The sequence below is a fragment of the Schistocerca gregaria genome, chromosome 7, assembly GCF_023897955.1.
Source record: "Schistocerca gregaria isolate iqSchGreg1 chromosome 7, iqSchGreg1.2, whole genome shotgun sequence".
Lineage (NCBI taxonomy): Eukaryota > Metazoa > Arthropoda > Insecta > Orthoptera > Acrididae > Schistocerca > Schistocerca gregaria.
Window position 1 is genome coordinate 543243291 of NC_064926.1, and position 25698 is coordinate 543268988.

The 25698-nt window shown below is 42.3% G+C and overlaps 1 protein-coding gene across 1 annotated transcript in view; it reads right to left on the bottom strand.

The window, feature by feature from the left end:
• Positions 1-25698, bottom strand: part of LOC126281588 (uncharacterized) — a 166534-nt gene that overhangs the window by 136375 nt on the left and 4461 nt on the right. The window contains exon 2 of the mRNA XM_049980671.1: positions 15120-15244. Coding sequence (XP_049836628.1) covers positions 15120-15224 — 105 coding nt within the window. The 5' untranslated portion in view covers positions 15225-15244. The remainder of the gene's footprint in view (positions 1-15119; positions 15245-25698) is intronic.

The window sequence follows — 25698 nt, forward strand, 5'->3', positions numbered from 1 at the left end:
AATTCAGAGGCGGACTGCTGGATTTGTTACTGGTGGGTTTGATCATCACGCGAGTGTTACGGAAATGCTTCAAGAACTCGGGTGGGAGTCTCTAGAGGAAAGGAGGCGTTCTTTTCGTGAATCGTTACTGAGGAAATTTAGAGAACCAACATTTGAGGCTGACTGCAGTACAATTTTACTGCCGCCAACTTATACATTTCACGGAAAGACTACAAAGATAAGATAAGAGAGATTGGGGCTCGTACAGAGGCATAGGTAGTCATTTTTCCCTCGTTCTGTTTGGGAGTGGAACAGGGAGAGAAGATTGTCGTTGTGGTACGAGGTACCCTCCGCCACGCACCGTATGGTGGATTGCGGAGTATGTATGTAGATGTAGATGTAGATGTAGACGCTCGAGCGACCGCCCTGTAGTCCTGAACTCTCCCCATCCGATTACCACGCCTTTGGTTCCTTGAAACTGCCGATGAAGTGTTGACGATACCTGTCGGCCGAGGATGTGCGACACGTAGTTACGGACTTCTTCACGCAGCAGGACACCATGTTTTACCAAATCGGTATCTTCAACCTGGTGCGTCAATGGGATGATTGCCTCAGCGTTCGCGGCAATTTTGACTGATTAGCATATCGATTCTGGACAGCACGAGCTTCTAATGGAAATTTTTGATCGCCTCTTATATAAATCTCTGAATGCTATTCCTCTTTTTGCAACACAGATTCTAGATTACAACAGAACTTCGTTATCCAATCACAAAAAGAAATCTATCTTAGTAAAAAGAATGAAAATAAATATTATGGGGACGAAATAAATGACTTCTTTCCCACTGGATACTTCATTATGCAGGAGGAAATGACGTGGGCCGAGCAGTGTGTCGTATACGTTTCAGCAGTGAAAGTGCATTAGAAATTCACTGTGGCTCGGATATTCAGGGTAACGATGCTTAAACGGACTTCGTCACGTCGTCTCCTTGACGAACTGGAACATTCCTGAAAGAAGATTGTGTCTCTAATCAATTGAAACTAGTATACGTCTAAAAATCTGGAAAAAGGTAAAAGTGAATTTGTCTCACGGCTGACTCCATGTGGCCAGAGCTGTTCTTCCACTGATCCCCCCACTTCTGTATGAATATTTTGCTATCACTAAGCAGCTGACTGTTGGAGCAGTCACTGACGAAGCAGTAGATAGCTCGGCGCAGGACTGCTGCTGAGTCACGTGTAAGGAATTCACAGGAGCGAACACTACAGGAACAATCGACACATTCCGTACAAGTGACTCGGCACCCGCCAGTCCTCCGCCGAACTACCTTCTGCTTCATCAGTGACTGTGACAGCCAGAAAGGCGATAAGCAGCTGCTCAGTGAGACCGAAATATTTGGAAGGGAACAGTGGAAGAACAGCTCAGCACAACTGGAGTCAGTTTCGACACAAATTCACCTTTACCTCATTCAAGTTTTTATCAGACACGTACGTTTTACAGAATTACCTCTTCACACACTGTTGCAAAACTAAACAAACTTTTAGCTGAAAATGTATAAGAGGCTTATTGAATTATTTCCGAAATTATTCATTGTTTATGGCAACGGCCTTGCCGCAGTGGATACAATGGTTCCCGTGAGATCACCGAAGTTAAGCGCTGTCGGGCGTGGTCGGCTCTTGGACGGGTGACCTTCCAGGCCCCAAGCACTGTTGCCATTTTTCGGGGTGCACTCAGCCTCGTGATACCAATTGAGGAGCTACTCGACCGCATAGTAGCGGCTTCGGTCAAGAATACCATCATAACGGCCGGGAGACCGGTGTGCTGACCACACTCCCCTCCTATCCGCATCCTCCACTGAGGATGACACGGCGGTCGGATGGTCCCGGTAGGCCACTCGTGGCCTGAAGACGGAGTGCTTTTTATTCATTGTTTATAATAACCTTTCATATGTCTCGCACATAAACCCCGTCATGTCAAGTGACTATTCTCTCTTGTGACAGCGATTCTTTGAATATATAACACGCAAGAACAAACATGTGTAAAGCTGAATAATGTAACTTACCAAACATGTATGTATTTAAAAAAAATTCATTCTCACTGTCAGCTCAGTAGTCTTCACTTCCTGGTTTGGCATTTCTGTAAATCAGGGGATACAATACTCGCGACTCACATGTCATGGTTTTTTGGTTTTTTAGTCGATCTGCCATGAAGATATACACATCAAAAAAGTTTTGCATCGCCTCGGTTCCGAGAGTTCCGGAACCTGTACAGAAAACTGGACAAGAGCTGAAGATAAACATCATTTCCGCCCATTTATTAAGCGTAAAAACCACACATTGCACGTTGTACCACCATACAGCGAGACCTTCAGAGGTGGTGGTCGAGATTGTTGTACACACCGGTACCTCTAATACCCAGTAGCACGTCCTCTTGCATTCATGCATGCCTGTATTCGTCGTGCCATACTATCCATAAGATCATCAAGGCACTGTTGGTCCAAATTGTCCCATTCCTCAACGGCGATTCGGTGTAGATCCCTCAGACTGGTTGGTGAGTCACATCGTCCATAAAAAGCCCTTTTCAATCTATCTCAGGCATGTTCGATAGAGTTCATGTCTGGAGAACATGCTGGCCACTCTAGTCAAGCAATGACATTATCCTGAAGGAAGTCATTCACAAGATGTGCACGATGGGGGCGCGAATTGTCGCCCATGCAGACGAATGCCTCGCCAATATGCTGCCCGTGTGGTTGTACTATCGGTCGTAGGGATGGAATTCCGGTATCGTACAGCCGTTACGGCGCTTTCCATGACAAGCAGCGGCGTACTTCGGTCCCACATAATGCCACCCCAAAACAGCAGAGAACCTTCAACATGCTGCACTCGCTGGACAGTGTGTCTAAGGTGTTCAGCCTGACCGGGTTGCCTCCAAACACGTCTCCGAAAATTGTTTGGTTGAAGACATATGCTACACCCATCGGTGAAGACAACGTGATGCCAATCCTGAGCGGTCCATTCGGCATATTGCTGGGCCCATTTGTACCGCGCTGGATGGTGTCGTGGGTGCAAAGATGGACCTCGCCATGAACGTCGGAAGTGAGGTTGCGCATCATGCAGGCTATTACGCACGGTTTGAGGCGTAACACAGTGTCCTGTGGCTGCACGAAAAGCATTATTCAGCATGGTGGCGTTACTCTCAGGATTCCTCCGAGCCATAATCAGTAGGTAGCGGTCATCCACTGCAGTAGTAGCCTTTGGCAGCCTGAGCGTGGCATGTCATCGGCAGTTCCTGTCTCTCTGTATCTCCTCCATGTTCGAACAACATCGCTTTGGTTTACTCCGAGGCGCCTGGACACTTCCTTTGTTGAGAGCCCTTCCTGACACAAAGTAACAATGCGGACGCGATCGAACCGCGGCACTGACCGTTTAGGCATGGCAGAACTACAGACGAGCCGTGTATCTCCTTCCTGGGGGAATGACTGGAACTGATCGGCTGTCGGATGCCTTCCGTCTAATGGGAGCCCCCTCATGCATGGTTGTTTACATCTTTGGGCGGCTTTAGTGACATCTCTGAACAGTCAAAGGGACTGTGTCTGTGATACAATATCAACAGTCAACGTCTATCTTCAGGAGTTCTGGGAACCGGCGTGATGTAAGACTTTTTTTATGTGTGTATTTCGTGGCAAAGATAACATCGCGCACCAGCATCGATCCGATGCCCCCCCCCTCCCCCTCCTTAGTCTTTAGCTTCAGTAAAGTGGTTGAGCATGCCTCACTTCTACATCTACATCTGCATGGTTGCTCTGGAGTTCACAATTAATGTCTGGCAGAGGGTTCACCGAGTAGCTGCTTCTCTACCGTTCCACTCTCGAACAGCACACGTGCAAAACAAACACTTAAATCTTTCAGTGCGACCTCTGCTTTCTCTTATTTTATTGTGGTGACCATTTTTCCCTATGTAGGTGTGCGCCAAGAAAATACTTTCACACTCTGATGAGAAGTTGGTGATTGAAATTTCGTGAAAAGGTCCTGCCGCAGCGAAATACGCCTTTGTTTTAATGACCGCCCCCTCAGTTCGTGTATCATATCCGTGACATTCTTCCCCTTATTTCGAGATAGTACAAAACGAGCTGCCCTTCTTTGAACTTCTTCGATGTCCTCCGCCAGTCCTGCCTGATGCGCGTCCCACACCGTCCAGAAGTACTCCAGAAGAGGACCGAGCGAGACGGCCAAGCGGTTACCACACTGGACTCGCCTTCGAGAGAACGACGGTTCAAACCCGGTCCGGACATCCAGATTTAGATTTTCAGTGATTTCCCGAAACCACTCCAGGAAAATGTCGAGATGGTTCCTTTGAAACGGTACGGCCAATTTCCTTCTCCATCCTTGACGCACCCCGAGTTTGTCTCAGTGACCTCAGTGTCGATGGGACGCTAAACCCGATCTTCCTTCCTTCCTTTCCAGAAGAGGGAAGACAAAAGTATTGCAAGCAGTCTCTTGAGTAGATCACTTTTATTTTCTAAGTGTTCTGCCAATAAATCGAATTCTTTGGTGTGCTTTCCCCACACCATTATGTGATCGTTCCAATTTAAGCTATCCGTAATAGCAAACCCTTAGTACTTAGTTGAGTTTACAGTCTGTAGATTCGTGTGAGATATCGTGTAACTGAAATTTAATTCTTTTTAGTGCTCATTTGGATGACTTCACACTTTTAAGGATTTAGAATCAATTGCCACATTTTGTACTATACACCTATCTTGTCGAAATCATTTTGCTATTCCTTATGATCATCTGATGATTTTACATGACGGTCATCTGCAAACAATCTAAGAGGACTGCTGAGATTGTCTCCTAAATCGTTTATGTAGATTAGGAACAACAGAGGACATATTAACCAATCCTTGGAGAACGCCAGGTATTACTTCCGTTTTACTCGATGATTTTCCGTTGTTATTACGAGCTGTGACCTTTCTGACAGGAAATCAGGAACCCTGTCACAACTGAGACGATACTCCATAGGCACGCAGTTTAATTAGAAGTCGCTTGTGAGGAACGGTTTTAATGGCCTTTTGGGAATCTAAAAGTATGGAATGAATCTCACGTTCCCTTTCAATAGCAGTCAATACTTAGTGAGAATAAAGAGCCGGTTGTGTTTGCCAATAAATCGTCTTATTCGAGGTGATTCATAATATTTGCGTACAATACACGTTCCAGAACCCTACTGCAAATCGACCTCTCTGTAATCAGCGGATTACTCATGTTTCCTTCCTTGGGTATTGGTGTGACTTGTACAACTTTCCGGTCTTTAGGTGCGGATCTTTCAACGATCGATCGGTTGTATATGATTACTAAGTATGGAACTATTGTATCAGCATATTCTGAAAGGAGCCTATCGTGAAATCTGGACCGGAAGTATTTCCTTTTTAAGTGTTTTAAAATGCTTCGCTATACCGGGTATATCTACTTCTAAGTTAGTGTTGTTGGCAATTGTTGTTGATTAGAATTCTGGAATATTAACTTGGTCTTTTTTTGTCAAGGAATTTCGTAAAACCGTGTTTAGTGACTTGTTTTAGTAGCGCTGTAATAAATAACTCGCACATTGAAGTTACTGATTGCATCTTGCCACTGGTGTACTACACATACGACCAGAATCTCTTTGGCTTTTTCGCCAAATTTCGTGACAGAGTTTCGTTGTGGAAACTATTAAAAGCATCTCGCATTAAAGTACGTGCTAAATTTCGAGTTTCTGAAAAACTTCGTCCGTCTTGGACATTTTGCATTCTTTTAAATCTGACATAGTTTTTGTCGCTTCTTTTTTCGAAATACCGTTCTCAGATGTTCCAATTCCTGGGGTAGACTCTCTGCGTCAGAGATAGTGCGCGCCCTGTGTACTAGAGTTGAGTTTTAAGTACCCCATTCCTCTGTGAAGGGTGGTGGCAGCTGTCTGCGTGCAAATACAGATCAGTGTGCGTAGTCTTCCGATACACCCCATGACCTAGGGTGCCGTCAGCCCTTTTCTAGAGCAAGACGCCAAGGAAAGGTAATTTACCCTCCGTTTCAGTCTCGATAGTGAATTTGATGTTGGGGTGTATGTAGTTTAGATGTGTAAGGAAGTCAAGGAGTTTATCCATACCATGTGGCCAGATGACGAACGTGTCGTCCACGTAACGGAAAAAGCAAGTAGGGCACGCACTATCTCTGACGCAGAGAGTCTACCCCAGCAATTGGAAATCTGAGAACTGTATTTCGAAAAAATGGGTACTCAGAGTGGCAGATTCAACGTGCTCTCCGCCCAACCACTACAGCACAACCTGTGGAGATGGATGAAATCACGAGGGAGAAGGTAGGCACTGCGTTTATTCCATATACAGGCGCACTCTCGGTGAAACTCGCCCGCATTTTGAAGAAACACCGGGTCGGAACTGTGTTTTGTCCTCTGAATAAAACTCGTGCACTGGTGGGGAGCGCCAAAGGTGACCTCGGTTTGAGGAAGGCCGGCGTGTACCAGATTCCGTGTCAATGTTGCAAGTCGTATATTGGTCAGACGATGCGTACCGTCGAGGATCGATGCCGTGAACACCAGAGGCACACTCGACTGATGTATCCGAGCAAGTCGGCTTTCGCTGAACATTGTCGGAAAATCACGCTATGGAGTACGAACGCACGAGGATTCTGGTACAGACATCGAGATACTGGGACAGCGCTGTTAGAGAGGCCATCGAAATTCGCACCAATGACGACCTCATAAACCGTGACTGTGGCTATAATCTTAGAAAGGCTTGGGAACCAGCGATTGGGTTAATCAAGAGTAAATCGAGCAAACGTATAGTTGTGACGACCACGGCGGACAGAGCCATCACCCCGACGTCATCTCAGACGCCGTCGCAATCTGTTCCACCGCGCGACCGTGGCGCGGGGCGCGGACAGCGGAGGGAGCGCGCCGCGGGCGGAGGGTATTTAAATCGGCCACCGCCGCGATCGAACCCAGTTCCCTCTGAGCAGCCATAGTGTACGGATTTCCGTGCCGGCTCGTTCACAGGAGCTCAGTCCGTCAGTTCATCTGATGATGGTGACATGTATGATCGCCGAAATATTGTGCCCATTGGACACTGTAGACCGGCAGTACACCCTGTAACGTTCCCTCTTTCTGTTTATTTAGGTTTGATTTGTTTGATTGTTATTCTTTATTTCTATTATTCGGAATCTTTTTTTTTTTTATTAAATTGAGTCTGAAACTTACGTAATAAATACTTCGCGTGAAGTACGATTTGCAGCATAAACAAAAATTAATTTCGGAAATGTAATCCACTGAATATTAAAAGTAAAGCTTTTGAACAACGCGCATGACTGACTAGATACATTCAGAGGGTACGTACATTCGCGTGCGAGTGGTTGCGGTCTGATGAGAAATTTTCATTGTGAAATAATTTCGTCGTAACACACTCGGAGATTGCGAACGTACATTCAGAGTAGAGGCACGTACGTTCTATCATTCCCCGTGGCCTGGGTAAAAGAATGGCAATTATTTAAATCTAAGAGTATTTCTTTTGCATCGGACTAGTATTTTTATAAGAAAAAGAAGATTGCAGGTTCTGAATGTCTCGGCAAAACGAATCGGAAGTAATTTTAGCGGCCACGAAAGGAAAGTAGAGAGCACAATCACGTACCTCTATTGTTGAGCAGCGCCGTTTTGAAGATCTTCGGTTCCATCTAAAACTCGCCTTCTCTGCTTAACATAAATACTCCATAGGCATGGGAATAAGGCTTGTTGTGCGATGAAAATAATATAAAACACATCTTGCGTCTTTTAACTCATTCATTTACCACACACACACACACACACACACTAGTAATTAGACAGTACATCCCACCAGCCCATCAGAACAAAAAGTAGTCGTTCATGCAAGAAATAAAAAACGAAGGGCGAAATTGTTCCTATGTCTCTCAAAGATAAAAAGTTTACCAGAGATTTCTCTGGTGTGTCACTGGAACAATTTTTCAGCACCTCTGCGATTAAATCACAATATTTTCAGTTCCTTTACAACCCGTGGATATTTTGATCATCTCATAATAATTTGTTTGGTATTTATCTCTCAACTACCGTCGGTACTATTTCTCAGAAGTTAAACATCATCTGGTCTACGGTTAGATAGCCAGGTTAGAAGGAGTGGAAACTGTCTCTTAGGAAGGCCTCAAGCGAATTTTTATCTTCCGATGTATTTTGCGTTTAATTGTGTTTATTTTTTATGTTACGGTAATCAGTTTAGCTACAACCACCTTGTGCTTACTCATCCCTGTATCCGTCATAATGTTGCCTGTTTGGGCAAGATTATTTGTTGCTACGGGGCCAAGTATTTTTTCGCAACCATTTACACTTCGACAATGCTCCTGAACCAGGTGTTCAAAATAATTACCTGAGAACGCATTCAAAACGATTTCGGAGGACGTTCTACGGCTACCATCGACTTTAAACGTGCATTTGCACCAACATTTGGAGGGTAAATTGAAGTCGCCACCAACTATAACTCTATGAGTGGGGTAGCTATTTGATATGAGACTCGGGTTTTCTTTGAACTGTTCAGCAGCTGTATCATATGAACCGGGGAGGGGGATCGGTAAAAGCAACCAGTTATTAATTTATTTATTCGGCTGTCAGGCAAAACGGCTTCTACTGACACTAAATTATTTAGCTATTTAGTTACGTGTTTCATTGATCAATCTTACGAAAACCGTTATGATGTCGAACGTGTAAAGTGCATAAGAAATGCACATATAAATCGAGGATTTAAAAAAAAATAATAATTACCCACCTCATTCTTTAAATGGACTACAAATTTATTTATTCTTATTCAAGAATTCATCTATGGTACAGTAGTAGTTGTCAAGGAGATATGATTTCAATTTATTTTTGAAACTATTACTGCTGTCTGTGAAACATATTATTTCTTCTGGTAATTCATCGAAAAGTTTTACAGCAGGATGTTTTACCCCTTTCTGTGCCAAAGATAAGATAAGTAAAGGATAGTGTAAGTCTCTCTTCCTTCTGGTATTATAATCAGGAGTGCCACTGTTGTTTTTAAACTAGTCCAAGCTGTTGAGAACAGATTTTGTTACTGAATAAATGTACTGCGAGGCTGTTGTTAAGTTTCCTAACCGTTTAAACAGATCCCTACAAGATGTAAGACTATGAGTCCCACACATTATTCTGACCACTTTCTTTTGATCAGTGAATACTTTTTACCTATGTGTTGAGTTACCCCAAAATATTATTCCGTATGTCATCAGGTAGTGGAAGTATGAAAAGTATGTTAGCTTGCTAATTTCTATATCCTCAAAATCAGCAATTATTCCGATTGCGAAAGTCGCTGAACTTAGCCGTTTTAGGAGAATTAAGATTCGCATCTTTATGTACACCCAAAACTTAGTATGCTCTACCCTGTCTACGGACTTCTGTTGATGTGCTATATTTATTGAAGGAACTGTAATCCTTGCGGTAGAAAACAGGATGTAGTGTTTTTTGGATGTGAGGTCCGCCAGTTATGAAAAACGCCGTTTATCTCAGTACTCAAACATGTTTCGGCACCACTGTGCCATCATCAGTGGGTTTTCGTTTTTATTTATTCTGCAATGTGAACATTTTTGTTAGATGATTAGTTCAAACAACAGATTGTTTCTTTTTGTAGATACCTTTACATTTGGTGTGCATGAATTTTCTGGATCACTTTTGTGTTAATTACTACAGATAGCTTGTCATTTGCAACCAAACGACGTTGATGAGAAAGGTTTTTGCTGGGAGTTAACCTATCTTCTGGAATGTACACCAGAACACAATGTGATTGTGGTTTGTTATGTGTGCCAGCCCAGTCAGTGTTCATTTGTTCACCAGAGAGTTCGGTGCCAAATTTGAATTGTTTGCATTTTATCTTTGTGTGTGTGTGTGTGTGTGTGTGTGTGTGTGTGTGTGTGTGTGTGTCTGTTCTGAGTGTATTTTCTATGTGATTCTTAGCTGTGTGTGATGTCTGTTATATGGTATTCCTTTTGCGTGTAAATGGTGCGTCTTTGCAGATTTTAGTGTATCTATTGTTCGTGTGTGTGTGCGTGTGTGTGTGTAGACTTTATCTGTCTGTGCTGTTTTTATTTGTAAAGTTCCTTTAATGTGTTAAATGGTGTGCCCTTGCAAAGTGTAGTGTATTCGTTTAAGACCTGTTTTCCTTCTGCTATTGCCTTCTGTATCTGGAAGTTTTCCTCAATGGTCAGTTTGCTGTATAGGCTGTGGCTGGGTTTTAGTATTCTTAAGTCTGTTTCTATTGTGATGGGGTGGTGATTGTAGGCTATAAGGTGGTCAGCAAATGTGCTATAGGAACTGTTGCTTTTTAAAGCTCTGAGATGTTCCGAATATCTTGTTTTGAAGTTTCTGCATGTTTGCCCTTTGTATACTGACTGGCAAGTGTTGCATGTGAGTGCATATATTCCTGATCTGTTAAATTTATCCATGGGAGTTTCTTGTGTTCTGATCCTTTTCTGTGTTGTGTACTCCGTCCTGTATCCTATTTGGAGTCCCTGTTGACTATTCTGTGAACAATCTTGTTACTGTAGGTGAGTATGTGCCATTTCGTTTTGTGTGTGTGTTGTTGCTCTGTTGTGTCTTGTGTGTGGTCACTGTTTGTGTTTTGTGTTGTACTGTGCTGAGTGAGAATTTGTGTGTGTGGTGTGTTCATTTTTGTACTGTTTGCATATTTTTTTATTTAACTTGTCTACCGTATGGGTAGTATAACCATTTTCTACTGCTATTTGTTTTATTGTGTTTAATTCTTGTGTGTAGTTCTGTCTGTCCATGGGTGTTCTGTTTAATCTGTGGAGCATGAATCTGAAGTTTGCATGCTTTTGTGTCAATGGGTAGTTTGACAGGTTGTGAATGGACGTGCTTGTGGTTGTCGGTTTCCTGAATATTGTGAAGTTGTGTGTGTGTGTGTGTGTGTTTTTGTATGGTGACATCTAGAAAGTGTAGTGTGTTGTTAGTTTCTGTTTCTAATGTGAAGTTAATTTTTGGGTGTAAGTTGTTTATTTCATCGTGTAGCTGTTCTAAGTGTGTATGTGGTTCATCAATCAGGCATATTATGTCACCGACATAACGGTACCAGTAAATAACTTTGTAGTTTATTGGTTTTATTATGTGTCTGAAGATCATGTTCTCCAGGTTGTTCATGAATATGTTAGCTAGGAAGTCACTGATTGGTGATCCCATTGGCAGTCCTTCATGTTGAGAATAAAATTTTTTGTTGAATACAAAATAATTTTGTGATATTATGGTCTTGAGTATGTTTGTTATTTCATTGATTTGTGTAACTGGTATATTTCCTTGTTGTTTTATTCTTTGTGTGATGATGTTGATTGTTTCATTTACTGGAATGCATGTTTACATTGATGTGACGTCGAATGATACGAGGGTTGCTGTGTCCGGTATGTGTATGTTTCTTGATTCTGTCTATTAACTCCTTTGAGTTTTCCAGATTTCTGTTGCTATCAAACGTGTATAGTTTTTTCAGTAGTGTAGTGTCGTAATTAACACAAAAGTGATCCAGAAAATTCATGCACACCAAATGTAAAGAAGGTATTTACAAAAAGAAACGATCTGTTGTTTGAACTAAAAATGCACATACTTTTATAATCATTTAACAAAAATGTTCGCATTGCAGAATAAATAAAAACGAAAACCCACTGATGATGGCACAGTGGTGCCGAAACATGTTTAGGTACTGAGTGAAACGGTGTTTTGTATAACTGGCGAACCTCACATCCAAAAAATTTTAACTGCAAACACGGCCAATAAAAGGAGGTGCGAACCGAAATATGGATGTACTGTGTTTTTTTAAAGTTCAGAGGTATCTCAATGGCAGAAAACCAATCAATAACTTTTCCAAAGACATTATTTGTATAATTTCCTATTCGAGTTTCTTTTACTGGATTAATAATTATTCTTTGTATGAGCAGCAAACAGTGTCAGTTTAGCTTCTTGTTTCAGTTAAGAAGGAAGATCAGTTACATATATTAAGAACAGAAGGGGACCCATGATGGAACACTGTGGAATACCTAACGTAATTTCACCCCAGTTACAGGAAGTGAGAAACTTCCTTAAATCACTTAATCCATATAAAGAAACTTTTTGTTTCCTGTTCAGTAGCTATGAGTTAAACCACTCATATGTTGTTCCATTTATACTGTAGAATGGTAATTTCTGTAACATAATGTCATGTTGCACACCTTGAAATGCTTTGGATAAGTCACAGAAAGTTCCTACTGGTGACATTTTACTATTTAAATACCCTATTATGTGGGCAGTGAAATTGTATATTGCTGTTTCAGTAGAACAGCATTTTTGAAATCCAAACTGTGATTTACCGAGTATCCCATTACTGAAACTTTCTGGCGGATTAAAACTGTGTGCCGGACTGAGACTCGAACTCGGGACCATTACCTTTCGCGGACAAGTGCTCTACTAACTTAGCTATCCAAGCACGACTCACGACCCGTCCTCACAATTTTATTTCTGTCAGTACCTCGTCTTATACCATGCATTCTGTATCCCATTATTGTTGAGATGGCTAACCAATCTTGAGTACATTATTTTCTCGACGATTTTTGAAAACGCTGTGAGTAAGGATACTGGCAAGTAATTCTTGACATCTATGGTGTCCCCTTTATTGTAGAGAGGCTTGAAAACAGCATATTTTAACCTGGCTGGGAAAATACCTTGAGTTAGTGATGCATTACAGATGGGATTCAGAGCACCTGTTGTAACTACTCCACATTGTTTTAATATTTTCTTAGAGATGTCATCTGTTCCAACAGAACATTTGTTTTTGGAAGACTTAATGATTTTCCTTATTTCACAAGAGCTTGTTGGATGAAAATTAATCTGACAAAGATTCCTCAAAACTGACTCTTCGATGTACTGCATGGCTTTTTCTTTTGAACTATTCTGATCAACTTTTTCTCCTACATTTAACAAATGGTTGTTAAATACATTAGGAACTTGTGTACTGTTGGTTAAGGGGGTCTCATTCTCTTTAATAGTAATACGCTCTACCCCAGTGGTTACGTTTCCTGTCTGTCTTCTAACAACATTCCATAGTAATTTGATTTTATTGCCCGAATTGTTAATTTCATCTCTAATATATATATATATATATATATATATATATATATATATATATATATATATATATATATATTTTCTGACAACTTTCCTCAGTATGTTATAATAATTTTTAAAGTGTAAAATTACTTCAGGGTCTTTACTAATTCCACGGAGAAGAAATAAAAACTTTGAGATTCGCCGATGACATTGTAATTCTGTCAGAGACAGCAAAGGACTTGGAAGAGCAGTTGAATGGAATGGACAGTGTCTTGAAAGGAGGATATAAGATGAACACCAACAAAAGCAAAACGAGGATAATGGAATGTAGTCGAATTAATTCGGGTGATGCTGTGGGAATTAGATTAGGAAATGAGACACTTAAAGTAGTAAAGGAGTTTTGCTATTTGGGGAGCAAAATAACTGATGATGTTCGAAGTAGAGAGGATATAAAATGTAGACTGGCAATGGCAAGGAAAGCGTTTCTGAAGAAGAGAAATTTGTTAACATCGAGTATAGATTTAAGTGTCAGGAAGTCATTTCTGAAAGTATTTGAATGGAGTGTAGCCATGTATGGAAGTGAAACGTGGACGATAAATTGTTTGGACAAGAAGAGAATAGAAGCTTTCGAAATGTGGTGCTATAGAAGAATGCTGAAGATTAGATGGGTAGATCACATAACTAATGAGGAAGTATTGAATAGGATTGGGGAGAAGAGAAGTTTGTGGCACAACTTGACCAGAAGAAGGGATCGGTTGGTAGGACATGTTCTGAGGCATCAAGGGATCACCAATTTGGTACTGGAGGGCTGCGTGGAGGGTAAAAATCGTAGAGGGAGACCAAGAGATGAATAAACTAAGCAGATTCAGAAGGATGTAGGTTGCACTAGGTACTGGGAGATGAAGAAGCTAGCACAGGATAGAGTAGCATGGAGAGCTGCATCAAACCAGTCTCAGGACTGAAGACCGCAACAACACAACATCACAATTTTCTTTTTCTTCTGAAGATACTGTAATAACTGCAGTAATCCAAGGTTTCTTTGAAAACTGTTTGGTGTTAAATTTAGTAATTCTTTTGGGAGAACAATGTTAAAAACGGATATAAATTTATGAAGAAGTATGTTGCATTTATCATTAGCGTTTGGATCATTAGATACATCTCCCCAATTAACATTTCTTAAACTTTCTCTGAAGTGCTCTATAGATACCAGGTTGACCAGCTTTACACTTTTCACTTTTACTTAATGGTTTCTTAACTGCACACCACGCTAGGTTTTGTAAGTTAATCAATTGTGTGTGCATCATCATCTGATGATCCATTTATCATAGGGAAGGCATGTGTTAGTTTTACATCCTCTTCCTATACAAGTACATTATCTATTGGACTGCTACTGTCTTGAGCTGTACGTGTAGGGAATCTGATCACTGTTTCTAAATTATATTCCATTAATAACACTTTTAGTTCACTTTTCCTATCAGAATTGCTTATAAAGTTAATATTGAAATCACCACAGATTAATAACTTCTTCTTTTTGTCTCACAGACAGCATAATAGGGAGTCAAACGTTATTATGATTAGTTCCCAACCTCCTAATAGGGACCTGTATACTGCTGCTAATATCAATACTACGTTATCTAGCTGTAGTGCACATGCACAAACTTCAAAGTGCTGATCGACACAAAATTTGCTTACTTCTACAGTTTTGTACTCATACTCTTGTTTTGTGTAAATGGCAACTCCTCCTTTATCCATACTAGATCTGAAAGTGTAGGATGCTAAACTGTACCCATTTATATTGACACTTTCCATCCCCACAGTTACACGGTGTTCAGACAGACAAAGTACATCAATCTCATTCTTATTTTTGAGATCAACTAAACAAACTAACAGATCTTCTACTTTATTTTTTATTCCGATGAGATTTCTATGAAGTAAATTGATAGTGCTCTTAGCTGTATCCCTATTTAGTGTACAAGAAGCTTCTTTTATTGTATTTCTAAGTGCCACACACCTGCAGCTGCACCCTGTCCAGGTGCTGTTGCTGCTCGGCCCACGAGTCCTGCAGGAGAGACAGCTTCTCCCGCAGCTGCACGATCCTCTTCTCGCAGTGGCACATCGCGACTCGCCCTCTGCCACCTGCAGACGAACCACACGAGACGCCGTTTATTTATCTGCTGGCACTGACTTCTGATAACCCGCCAGGGTAGCTGATAGCGCTAATGCGATGCTTTCTGGTCTCAGGTAGGCGCGCCAGCCCCGGATCGAATCCTCCCGGCGGATTAACGATGAGGGCCAGTATGCCGGCCAGCCTGATTGTGGTTTTTAGGCGGTTTTCCACATCCTGCTAGGTGAATACCAGGCTGGTACCCACGTTCCACCACAGTTACACAAATCGCAGAAATCTAAACATGGTCGCACAATTGCATGCCTTACACTAGACGCAGACAGCTGTGGTACACTTATTCTGACCCAGGGGGGTTCAGGGTGGCGACAAGAAGGGCATCCGGCCAGCCTTTGCGACTAACACTGCCATACTCAATATTACCACCCAGACCAGGCGGTAGCTGGAGTGGGATCCGGATACAACAATTGGCTTTGGACACACTGCCTCGCTATTACTACAGATCACGTTACATTTGTTATTACAATACTTCACTGATTGTTAAGTGTGTTGGCAATACTGCACAGTTATGTTTTGTTAATGTGTCACCACAATATGCTGCATATCCGAAGACAGCATACTTAGCCTATCGAAAATAACCAACTCCTTTAAAAACTTCATATAGTTAAGGTTAACCGGCCATTGACCATCTTCTTCTGTGCTGGATGCACACACATTGCCCGAATTCTTACGGGACTTGGTAAGATTGTCTGCGAGTAATGAGTGTAATGGGCAGGGTCACTACGAATGTAGTGTGTGGACATTACGTTGGGAATGTGGGTCTGAAGGGGGGCGTGCCAGGGATAATTACGTGCAGTCGCACTATCCTCTGAGCCCTCGGTGGCTCAGATGTGTGAAATGCTCATATCTAGTCTGACCTGTCTCTCACACAGACGATTTCCTCGTGTACATTAATATATTAAAATTATCCCACCAACTTACTGATATCCTTCATATTGACAATATGATAGTGTTCATGTGATGTGTTACGACTGTGAAAGGATCCTGTGACCACTGGAGACAGTGTCACAACTTCCTCCAAAGAAATCGTAACACAACACAAACACACAAATGCCATATTAACTGATGTATATCCACCTGATGATGGAGGTTTAAACCTTCGAAACGCGTCGTGGAAACAAATAAACAGTGACTGGTAACAGTAAACTTATTGTTTCATTTAATATCATTTCATTCATATTTATTGATGGAAAGATATTAGAAAACAGAAAAATTGCATAATATTCACAAAATCTTAAACTTTTTGTTGTCTTATTACACCAGCAGCGGCAATCACACAAAATCTCGACAGTAAGTAAATTCGTCGTAAACTCTGCGTAGCGTATCTGTGTTGTTGTCATGGTCTTCAATACGAAGACTGGTTAGATGCAGTTCTCCATGCTGCTCAACCCTCTGGAAGCCTCTTCATATCAGAATGACTACTGCAAACTTGATCCCTCTGAATCTGCTTACTGTATACATCACTTGGTCTCCTTCTATGATTTTTACCCCCCTCCCTCCTCCAACTCTTCCCTCCAGTAGTATATTGGTGATCCCTTGATGCCTCGGAATATGCTATGCCAACCGATCCCTTCTTTTACTCAGATTATACCATAAATTTATCTTCTCCCCAATTCTATTCAGTACCTCCTCATTAGTTACATAATCTACCATCTAATCTTTAACATTCATCTATAGCACCACATTTCAAAAGCTTCTATTTTCTTCTGTCTAAACTATTTATCTTCCATGTTACGTTTCTATACACGGCTGCACTCCATACAAATACTTTCAGAAAGGTCTTCCTGACACTTAAATCTGTACTCGTTGTTAACAAATTTCTCTTCTTCAGAAATGGTTTTCTAGCCATTGCTACTCTACATTTTATATCCTCCCTAATCCGACAGTTATCAGTTATTTTGCTTTCCAAATAACAAAACTCGTATACTACTTTAAATGTCTCGTTTCCTAATCTAAATCCCTCAGCATCGCCTGAATTAATTCGACTACATTCCGTTAGCCTCGTTTTGCTTTTGTTGATGATTATCTCATACCCTTCTTTCAAGACACTGTCTATACCCTTCAACTGCTCTTCCAGGTCCTTATACCCTTCTTTCAAGGCACTGTCCATTCCCTTCAAATGCTCTTCCTGGTCATTTGCTGTCTCTGAGAGAATTACAATGCAATCGGCAGACCTTAACGTTTTTATTTCTTCTCCCTGGACTATAATTACTACTCCAAACTTTTCTTCTGTTTCCTTTACTTCTTGCTCAATATTCAGATTGTATAATATCAGGCATACGCTACAAGCCTGTCTCACTCCCTTCTCAACCACTGCTTCCCTTCCAAGACCCTCGACTCTTACAACAGCCATATGGTTTCTGTACAAACTGTAAATAGCCTTTCGCTCCCTGTATTTTACCCTGCCACGTTTAGATTTTGAAAGAGAGTATTCCAGTCAACATTGTCAAAAGCTTTCTGTAACTCTAAAAATGATGTAAACCTAGGTTTGGCTTTCCTTGACCTGTCTTCTAAGATAAGTCGTAGGGTCAGTATTTGCCCGCCTGCTGCTACATTTCTCTGGAATCACAACTGATGTTCTCCGCGTCTGGCTTCTATCAGTTTTTCCATTCTTCTGTTAGTATTTTGCAGCCGTGGCTTATTATACTCGTAGATCGTCCATTTTGTCACCTGTCAGCATCTGCTTTCTTTGGAATTGGAATTATTATATTCTTCTTAAAGTCTGACGGTATTTCACCTGTATCATACATCTTGCTCTCCAAGTGGAAGAGTTTTGCCGTGGCTGGCTCTCCCAAGGCTTTCAGTAGTTCTAATAGAATGCTCCCTGTTCCCGGGGCCTTCAAATGGTTCAAATGGCTCTGAGCACTATGGGACTTAACATCTTAGGTCATCAGTCCCGTAGAACTTAGAACTACTTAAACCTAACTAACCTAAGGACATCACACAACACCCAGCCATCACGAGGCAGAGAAAATCCCTGGCCCCGCCGGGAATCGAACCCGGAAACCCGGGCGTGGGAAGCGAGAACGCTACCGCACGACCACGAGATGCGGGCCCCGGGGCCTTGTTTCGATTTAGGTCTTTCAGTGCTCTGTCAAACTCTTCAGGCAGTACTATATCTCTCATTTCCTCTTCATCTACGTCGTCCTCCATTTCAATAATACTGCCCTCAAGTACTTCGCCCTTGTATTAATCCTCTGTATATTCCTCCCACCTCTGTGCTTGCCCTTCTTTGCTTAGGACTGGTTTTCCATCTGAACTATTGATATTCAGACAGATGGTTCTCTTTTCTTCAAAGGTTTGTTTAATTTTCATGTAGCCTGTATATATCTTACCCCTAGCGATATATGATTCTACGCTCTTACACTCGTCCTCTAGCCATTCCTGCTTAGCCATTTTGCACTTCCTGTCGATCGCATTGTTTATTCGTTTGTATTCGCTTTCGCCTGCTTCATTTATTGAATTTTTATATTTCCTCCTTTCGTCGATTAAACTGAATATCTCTTGTGTTACCCAAAGAGTTCTACTAGCCCTCGTCGTTTTAGCTACTTGATTTTCTGCCGCCTCCATTATTTTATCTGTCACAGCTATCCATTCTTCCTCTACTGTGTTCTTTTCCCCTGTTCTTGTCAATCGTTCATTAAGGCTTCATCTGAAACCGTCTACAGCCTCTGGTTCTTTCAGTTTATCCAGGTCCCATATCCTTAAATTCCTGATTTTTCGAGCTTCTTCAGTTTTAATCTGCAGTTCATAACCAATAAATTGTGGTCAGAGTCCACATCTGTCCCTGGAAATGTCTTACAATTTAAAATCTGGTTACTAAATCTCTGTCTTACCATTATATAATCAATCTGAAACCTTCTGGTGTCTCCAGGTCTCTTCCACGTATACAGCCTTCTCTGATGATTGTTAAACCAAGTTTATGATTAAGTTATGCTCCGTGCAATATTCCAGGCGGCTTCCTCTTTCGTTGCAATCGATATTCACCTACTACTTTTCCATCTCTTCCTTTTCCTTCTACTGACTTCCAGTCCCTCATGACTATTAAATTTTCGTCTCCATTAATTATCTGAACAATTTCTTTTATCTCATCATACTTTTCCTATCTCCCCCTCATCTACGGAGCTAGTTGGCATACAAACTTTTACTATTGCAATGGGTGTGAACTTCTTGTCTGTCTTTGCTACAATAATGCATTCACTATGCTGTTCTTAGTAGCTTATCCGCGTTCCTATATTTTACTCATTATTAAAGCTACTCATGCATTATCCCTGTTTGATTTTGTGTTTACAGCCTACCACCGAACTTCACTAATTCCCACTATATCTCAGCTTAACCTATCCATTTCCCTTTTTAATTTTCTAACCTACCTGCCCGATTATGGTATCTGACATTCCACGCTCTTATCCGTAGAACGCCAGTTTTGTTTCTCCTAATAACAACGTCCTGCTGAGAAAGACCCCGCCCGGAGATCCGAATGGGGGACTATTTTATCTCCGGAATATTTTATCAAGAGCTGTAGTTTCCCCCCATGCTTTCAGCCGTTCGCAGTACCAGCACCCAAGCTCGTTTTGTTTATTGTTAAAAGTCCAGATCAGTCAATCATCCAGACTGTTACCCTGCAACTAATGAAAAGGCTGCTACCCCTCTTCAGGAACCACATGTTTGTCTGGCCTCTCAACAGATACCCCTCCGTTGTGGTTGCACCTACGGTACGGCCATCTGTATCGCTGAGGCACGCAAGCCTCCCCATCATCGGCAAGGTCAATGCTTAATGGGTGACGAGGTAAAGGGGGGATGAAAAACCTTTCTTCCACTTGTCTCCACAAGAAAAAATTGCATGAGGTCATACCTAGGAATCTTGGAGGTCAAGAACAAAGAGCTGTGTTTCCGGGTCCCGAGTGCCCAAAACAGTGAGGAACTGCCGTAAACCGTTGTGACAGCGTGGTGGGGCTGTTTGCTTTCCGGATGTCAAGTATTTAGTGGCCTTCCAAAGTTGTGGGAAAAGCCAAGTCTGCAACATTTGGAGATAGCTCATTCCACTCACAATGTTTCCTAAAAAAAAGGACCCATAAACTTTTTCGTAAGAGACCCCACGAAAAGTGTACTCTGGGTGAATCTCTTTCATCCTCGGCAATTTTATGAGCGTCCTAAATTCCCCACATGGACACGTTCTGTCGGTTATTTAACTTTTTCGTTACGGTGAACTTCTGTAGGTCGGTAGCGAATGTGCCGCTCAACCGGTGGACTGCTGTAGCAGTTCCGCCTCGCGTCGTATTTCTCCGCTTCACTTCGCTCGACTTGTGTTGACGTTTGACCTTCGCACCATTACTAATACACCAGTATTTTCTGAACTGCTACCTAGAGACCGGTTTCAACATATCTTGCGGTTTTTACACTTCGCCTTCCCTCGCGACAATGACTATTTGTACAAGTTATCAAAAACATGTGTAATTTTTGTAAATATTTTCCCGAAAGGCCAACACTTGCGACAACACTACGAATGTGAAAGCCGGATTAGAGTAGCGCCACGGCCAGCGCGAAAAATTCGCCGTATAGCGAGCACGGCCGGGCGGGACTAGGGCTCGTCTACAGCGCACGACGCAACAATCACAGCCCGCCGTGAAACGGCTAACCGCTGAAGTGAAATGTACCTCCAACATTGAAAACTAGCCGTGATAAAAAAATCTGTTGTCTTCCAACTGAGTATTCCTGAAGTCAACACGTTTCCTTTCATCACCAGCCAGCGGAGTTTGCACTAATTGTATTCTGTATGATTTATAGACTAAACGTCGCCGTAACATTCGCCATGCGGGCAAATGACGAATTGTAAGTTGCTGCTTGCGCGATTTTCGTCGACTCCGCAAACACGTTTCCAAAATCCTTTACCGTTTCATCAGAAGTGTAGCATCGACCTGGATTCTTACTTTTGCACAAATATCCTCTCTCTTGAAATCGACAATACCAACGATGAATTCTTTTCTGTAAATGCGGATCAAACCCAAGCCGCCGATTCCGCTGGACTGTACCCACTGACTCACTCTGGCTAAACTGTAGCACACAAAACATGTTCTATTTTGTGCGGATCCCATTTCACTTCAGACTGGCTCAGCTGGTGCATCGACTGGCACCTAGTAGCACTTGCTTCACTAAAAAGCCGGCCGTAGCGGCCGAGCGGTTCTAGGCGCTACAGTCTGGATCCGCGCGATCGCTACGGTCGCAGGTTCGAATCCTGCCTCGGGCTTGGATGTGTGTTCTGTCCTTGGGTTAGTTATGTTTAAGTAGTTCTAAGTTCTAGGGGACTGATGACCTCAGAAGTTAAGTCCCATAGTGCTCAGAGCCATTTGAACCACTGTTTTCACTAAAAACTCTAGGTCACTCTCATTGAATCAACAAACATTTTATGTCCGGCATGGCCTCAGTTTCGTAATTATTACATCATGAAAAACCAGGCCATTCCTTTAAAAGCCTCGTACTAATACACACTAAGAAAGAGGAGCAAAAAGAACGACCCATCTCGAAGGAATTATCCAAATAGGACCGAAATAGGTGGATTACAATTTCAGAAAAATTGGATGATTATTAAAGTGAACGAGCTTCACAAAATGAACAAGACAATAACGCGCTGGTCCACTTCTGTCCTTTATGCGAGTAATTATTCAGCTTGGCATTGACTGATAGAGTTGTTGGACGTCCTGAGGTAAATCGTGGCAAATTCTGTCCAATCAGTACTTAGATCGTCAAAATACCGAGATAGTTGGGGAGGGGGCAGGGACCGACTGCCCATAATGCTCGGAACCTCCTCATTTGGGGGGGGGGGGGAGATCGGGTGACCTCGCTGACAGAGTAGGACCGAGCGAAGTGGCGCAGTGGCTAGCACACTGGACTCCCATTCGGGAGGAGAGACGGTTCAATCCCGCGTCCGGCCATCCTGATTTAGGTTTCCCGTGATTTTCCTAAATCGCTCCAGACAAATGCCGGGATGGTTCCTTTGAGAAGGCACGGACGACTTCCTTCCCCGTCCTTCCCTAATCCGATGAGACAGATAATCTCGCTGTCTCGTCTCCTTCCCCAGATAACGCAAGCCAACCCAACCCAACCAAGGTAGGCTTTGACGAGCACGAAGACAAGCGGTACAGTTTATTGTGATAACTCTTCTCATTGTTGTATATGTGCATTTGCCCGCTTTCTGTCTTCTTTGTTCCGCTGCACGCTGGCAGCACGTTATGCATGTATTTCAAGCAAGAGTTGCTCCAGGCTGTTTGTAACGGACAGACTGTGTAGATCAACTGAATATTACAGCACCATGTATTAGTATACAACCCGATACCAAGCGTCTCACATCTATGTATATTTTACGTACATGTATTGCCACAAACTATGAGGCGGAATGAAACTTAATGTCCCCTGTAAAGCTGTCAGTACCTAATCAAGTAACAAAATAATACTTAAAAAAGTAATTTCTCGAAACTAACTATAAACAAAGAGCATATTTTCGTATTTTGATAAAACCTGTGCGTTTCACAAAAAACCATCTGAAATATCATACAAAAAAACATATTTGGAACTTACGTAAGATGGGGTTGGACATTTTAGCTGTTACTGACATTCGGGTAAGGGGTGAGAAAGAAGAGGAAGTGGGAGAATACAAGGTCTACCTGTCAGGATCATAGCAGGAATAGGACAATGGCGTGTAGGGCTTTACATCAGGAAAGAAATGGAACCCAGCGTAGTTGCAATAAGGTACGTAAACGAACGACTGAGGTGGACAGATTTGACAGTGTCTAGCAAGAAAATTAGGATTGTGTCAGTATATTCGCATTGTGAAGAGACAGATCAAGATAAGATGGATAGCTTTTAAGAGGCACTCAGTGATGTATCTACATCTACATCTACATCCGTACTCCGCAAGCCACCTGACGGTGTGTGGCGGAGGGTACCCTGAGTACCTCTATCGGTTCTCCCTTCTATTCCAGTCTCGTATTGTACGTGGAAAGAAGGATTGTCGGTATGCTTCTGTGTGGGCTCTAATCTCTCTGATTTTATCCTCATGGTCTCTTCGCGAGATATACGTAGGAGGGAGCAATATACTGCTTGACTCTTCGGTGAAGGTATGTTCTCGAAACTTCAACAAAAGCCCGTACCGAGCTACTGAGCGTCTCTCCTGCAGAGTCTTCCACTGGAGTTTATCTATCATCTCCGTAACGCTTTCGCAATTACTAAATGATCCTGTAACGAAGCGCGCTGCTCTCCGTTGGATCTTCTCTATCTCTTCTATCAACCCTACCTGGTGCGGATCCCACACTGCTGAGCAGTATTCAAGCATTGGGCGAACAAACGTACTGTAACCTACTTCCTTTGTTGTCGGATTGCATTTCCTTAGGATTCTTCCAATGAATCTCAGTCTGGCATCTGCTTTACCGACGATCAACTTTATATGATCATTCCATTTTAAATCACTCCTAATGCGTACTCCCAGATAATTTATGGAATTAACTGCTTCCAGTTGCTGACCTGCTATTTTGTAGCTAAATGATAAGGGACCTATCTTTCTATGTATTCGCATCACATTACACTTCGCTACATTGAGATTCAATTGCCATTCCGTGCACCATGCGTCAATTCGCTGCAGATCCTCCTGCATTTCAGTACAATTTTCCATTGTTGCAACCTCTCGATACACCACAGCATCATCTGCAAAAAGCCTCAGTGAACTTCCGATGTCATCCACCAGGTCATTTATGTATATTGTGAATAGCAACGGTCCTATGACACTCCCCTGCGGCATACCTGAAATCACTCTTACTTCGGAAGACTTCTCTCCATTGAGAATGACATGCTGCGTTCTGTTATCTAGGAACTCCTCAATCCAATCACACAATTGATCTGATAGTCCGTATGCTCTTACTTTGTTCATTAAACGACTATGGGGAACTGTGTCAAACGCCTTGCGGAAGTCAAGAAACACGGCATCTACCTGTGAACCCGTGTCTAAGGCCCTCTGAGTCTCGTGGACGAATAGCGCGAGCTGGGTTTCACACGATCGTCTTTTTCGAAACCCATGCTGATTCCTACAGAGTAGATTTCTAGTCTCCAGAAAAGACATTATACTCGAACATAATACGTGTTCCAAAATTCTACAACTGATCGACGTTAGAGATATAGGTCTATAGTTCTGCACATCTGTTCGACGTCCCTTCTTGAGAACGGGGATGACCTGTGCCCTTTTCCCTTGTTAGAATAAAGGACAAGGACAGTGTTCTGCTCATGGGCGATTTTAATGCCAGGATTGGAAATCGAACAGAAGGGTATGAAAAGGTAATGGGTAAATTTAGAGGATATGGAGGCCAACACGAACGGGAAACAACTCTTTCTGTACCAGTATGGGCTTAGTAATCACAAACTCCTTTTTTAAACATAAGTACATTCACCGGTATACTTGGGAAGGCAGGGGAACCAGATCTGTCATTGACTATATAATAACAGATCAGGAATTCAGGAAGGCTGTGAGGGACACACGTGTTCAAATGGCTCTGAGCACTATGGGACTTAACTGCTGTGGTCATCAGTCCCCTAGAACTACTTAAACCTAGAACTTAGAACTACTTAAACCTAACTAACCTAAGGACATCACACACATCCATGCCCGAGGCAGGATTCGAACCTGCGACCGTAGCAGTCGCGCGGTTCCGGACTGAGAGACTAGAACCGCTAGACACACGTGTATTCAGGGGATTCTTTGATGACACTGATCACTATTTAATCTGCAGTGAAATTGGTATTGTGAGGCCGAAAGTGCAGGAGGTCAGGTCCATATGTAGGAGGGTAAGAGTGGAGAAACTTCAGGATAAGGAAATCAGGCACAAGTACATAGCAGTGATCTCAGAAAGGTACCAGTTAGTTGAATGTAGTCAATTAAGTAGTTGGAAAAGGAATGGACAAGGTACAAGGACACAGTACTAGAAGTGGCTAAAGAATGTCTTGGAACTGTAGTGTGTAAAGGTAGGATGAAGCAAACAGCTAGGTGGAATGACACAGTCAAGGCAGCCTGTAAAAGGAAAAAGGAAGGCGTATCAGAAATGGCTACATACTAGAACTCAGGTAGACAGAGAAAGTTATGTTGAAGAAAGAAACAAAGCCAAACAGATAACTGCAGCATCTAAGAAGAAATTTTGGGAAGACTTTGGAAACAGGTTGGAGACTTTAGGTCAAGCTGCTGGAAAACCGTTCTGGAGTGTAATTAGCAGTCTTCTAAAGGGGGGTAAGAAGGAAATGACAAGTATTTTGGACAGGTCAGGAAAATTGCTAGTGAATCCTGTTGATGCCTCGGGCAGATAGAGGGAATATTTTGAAGAGTTGCTCAATGTAGGTGAAAATACGATCAGTAATGTTTCAGATTTCGATGTAC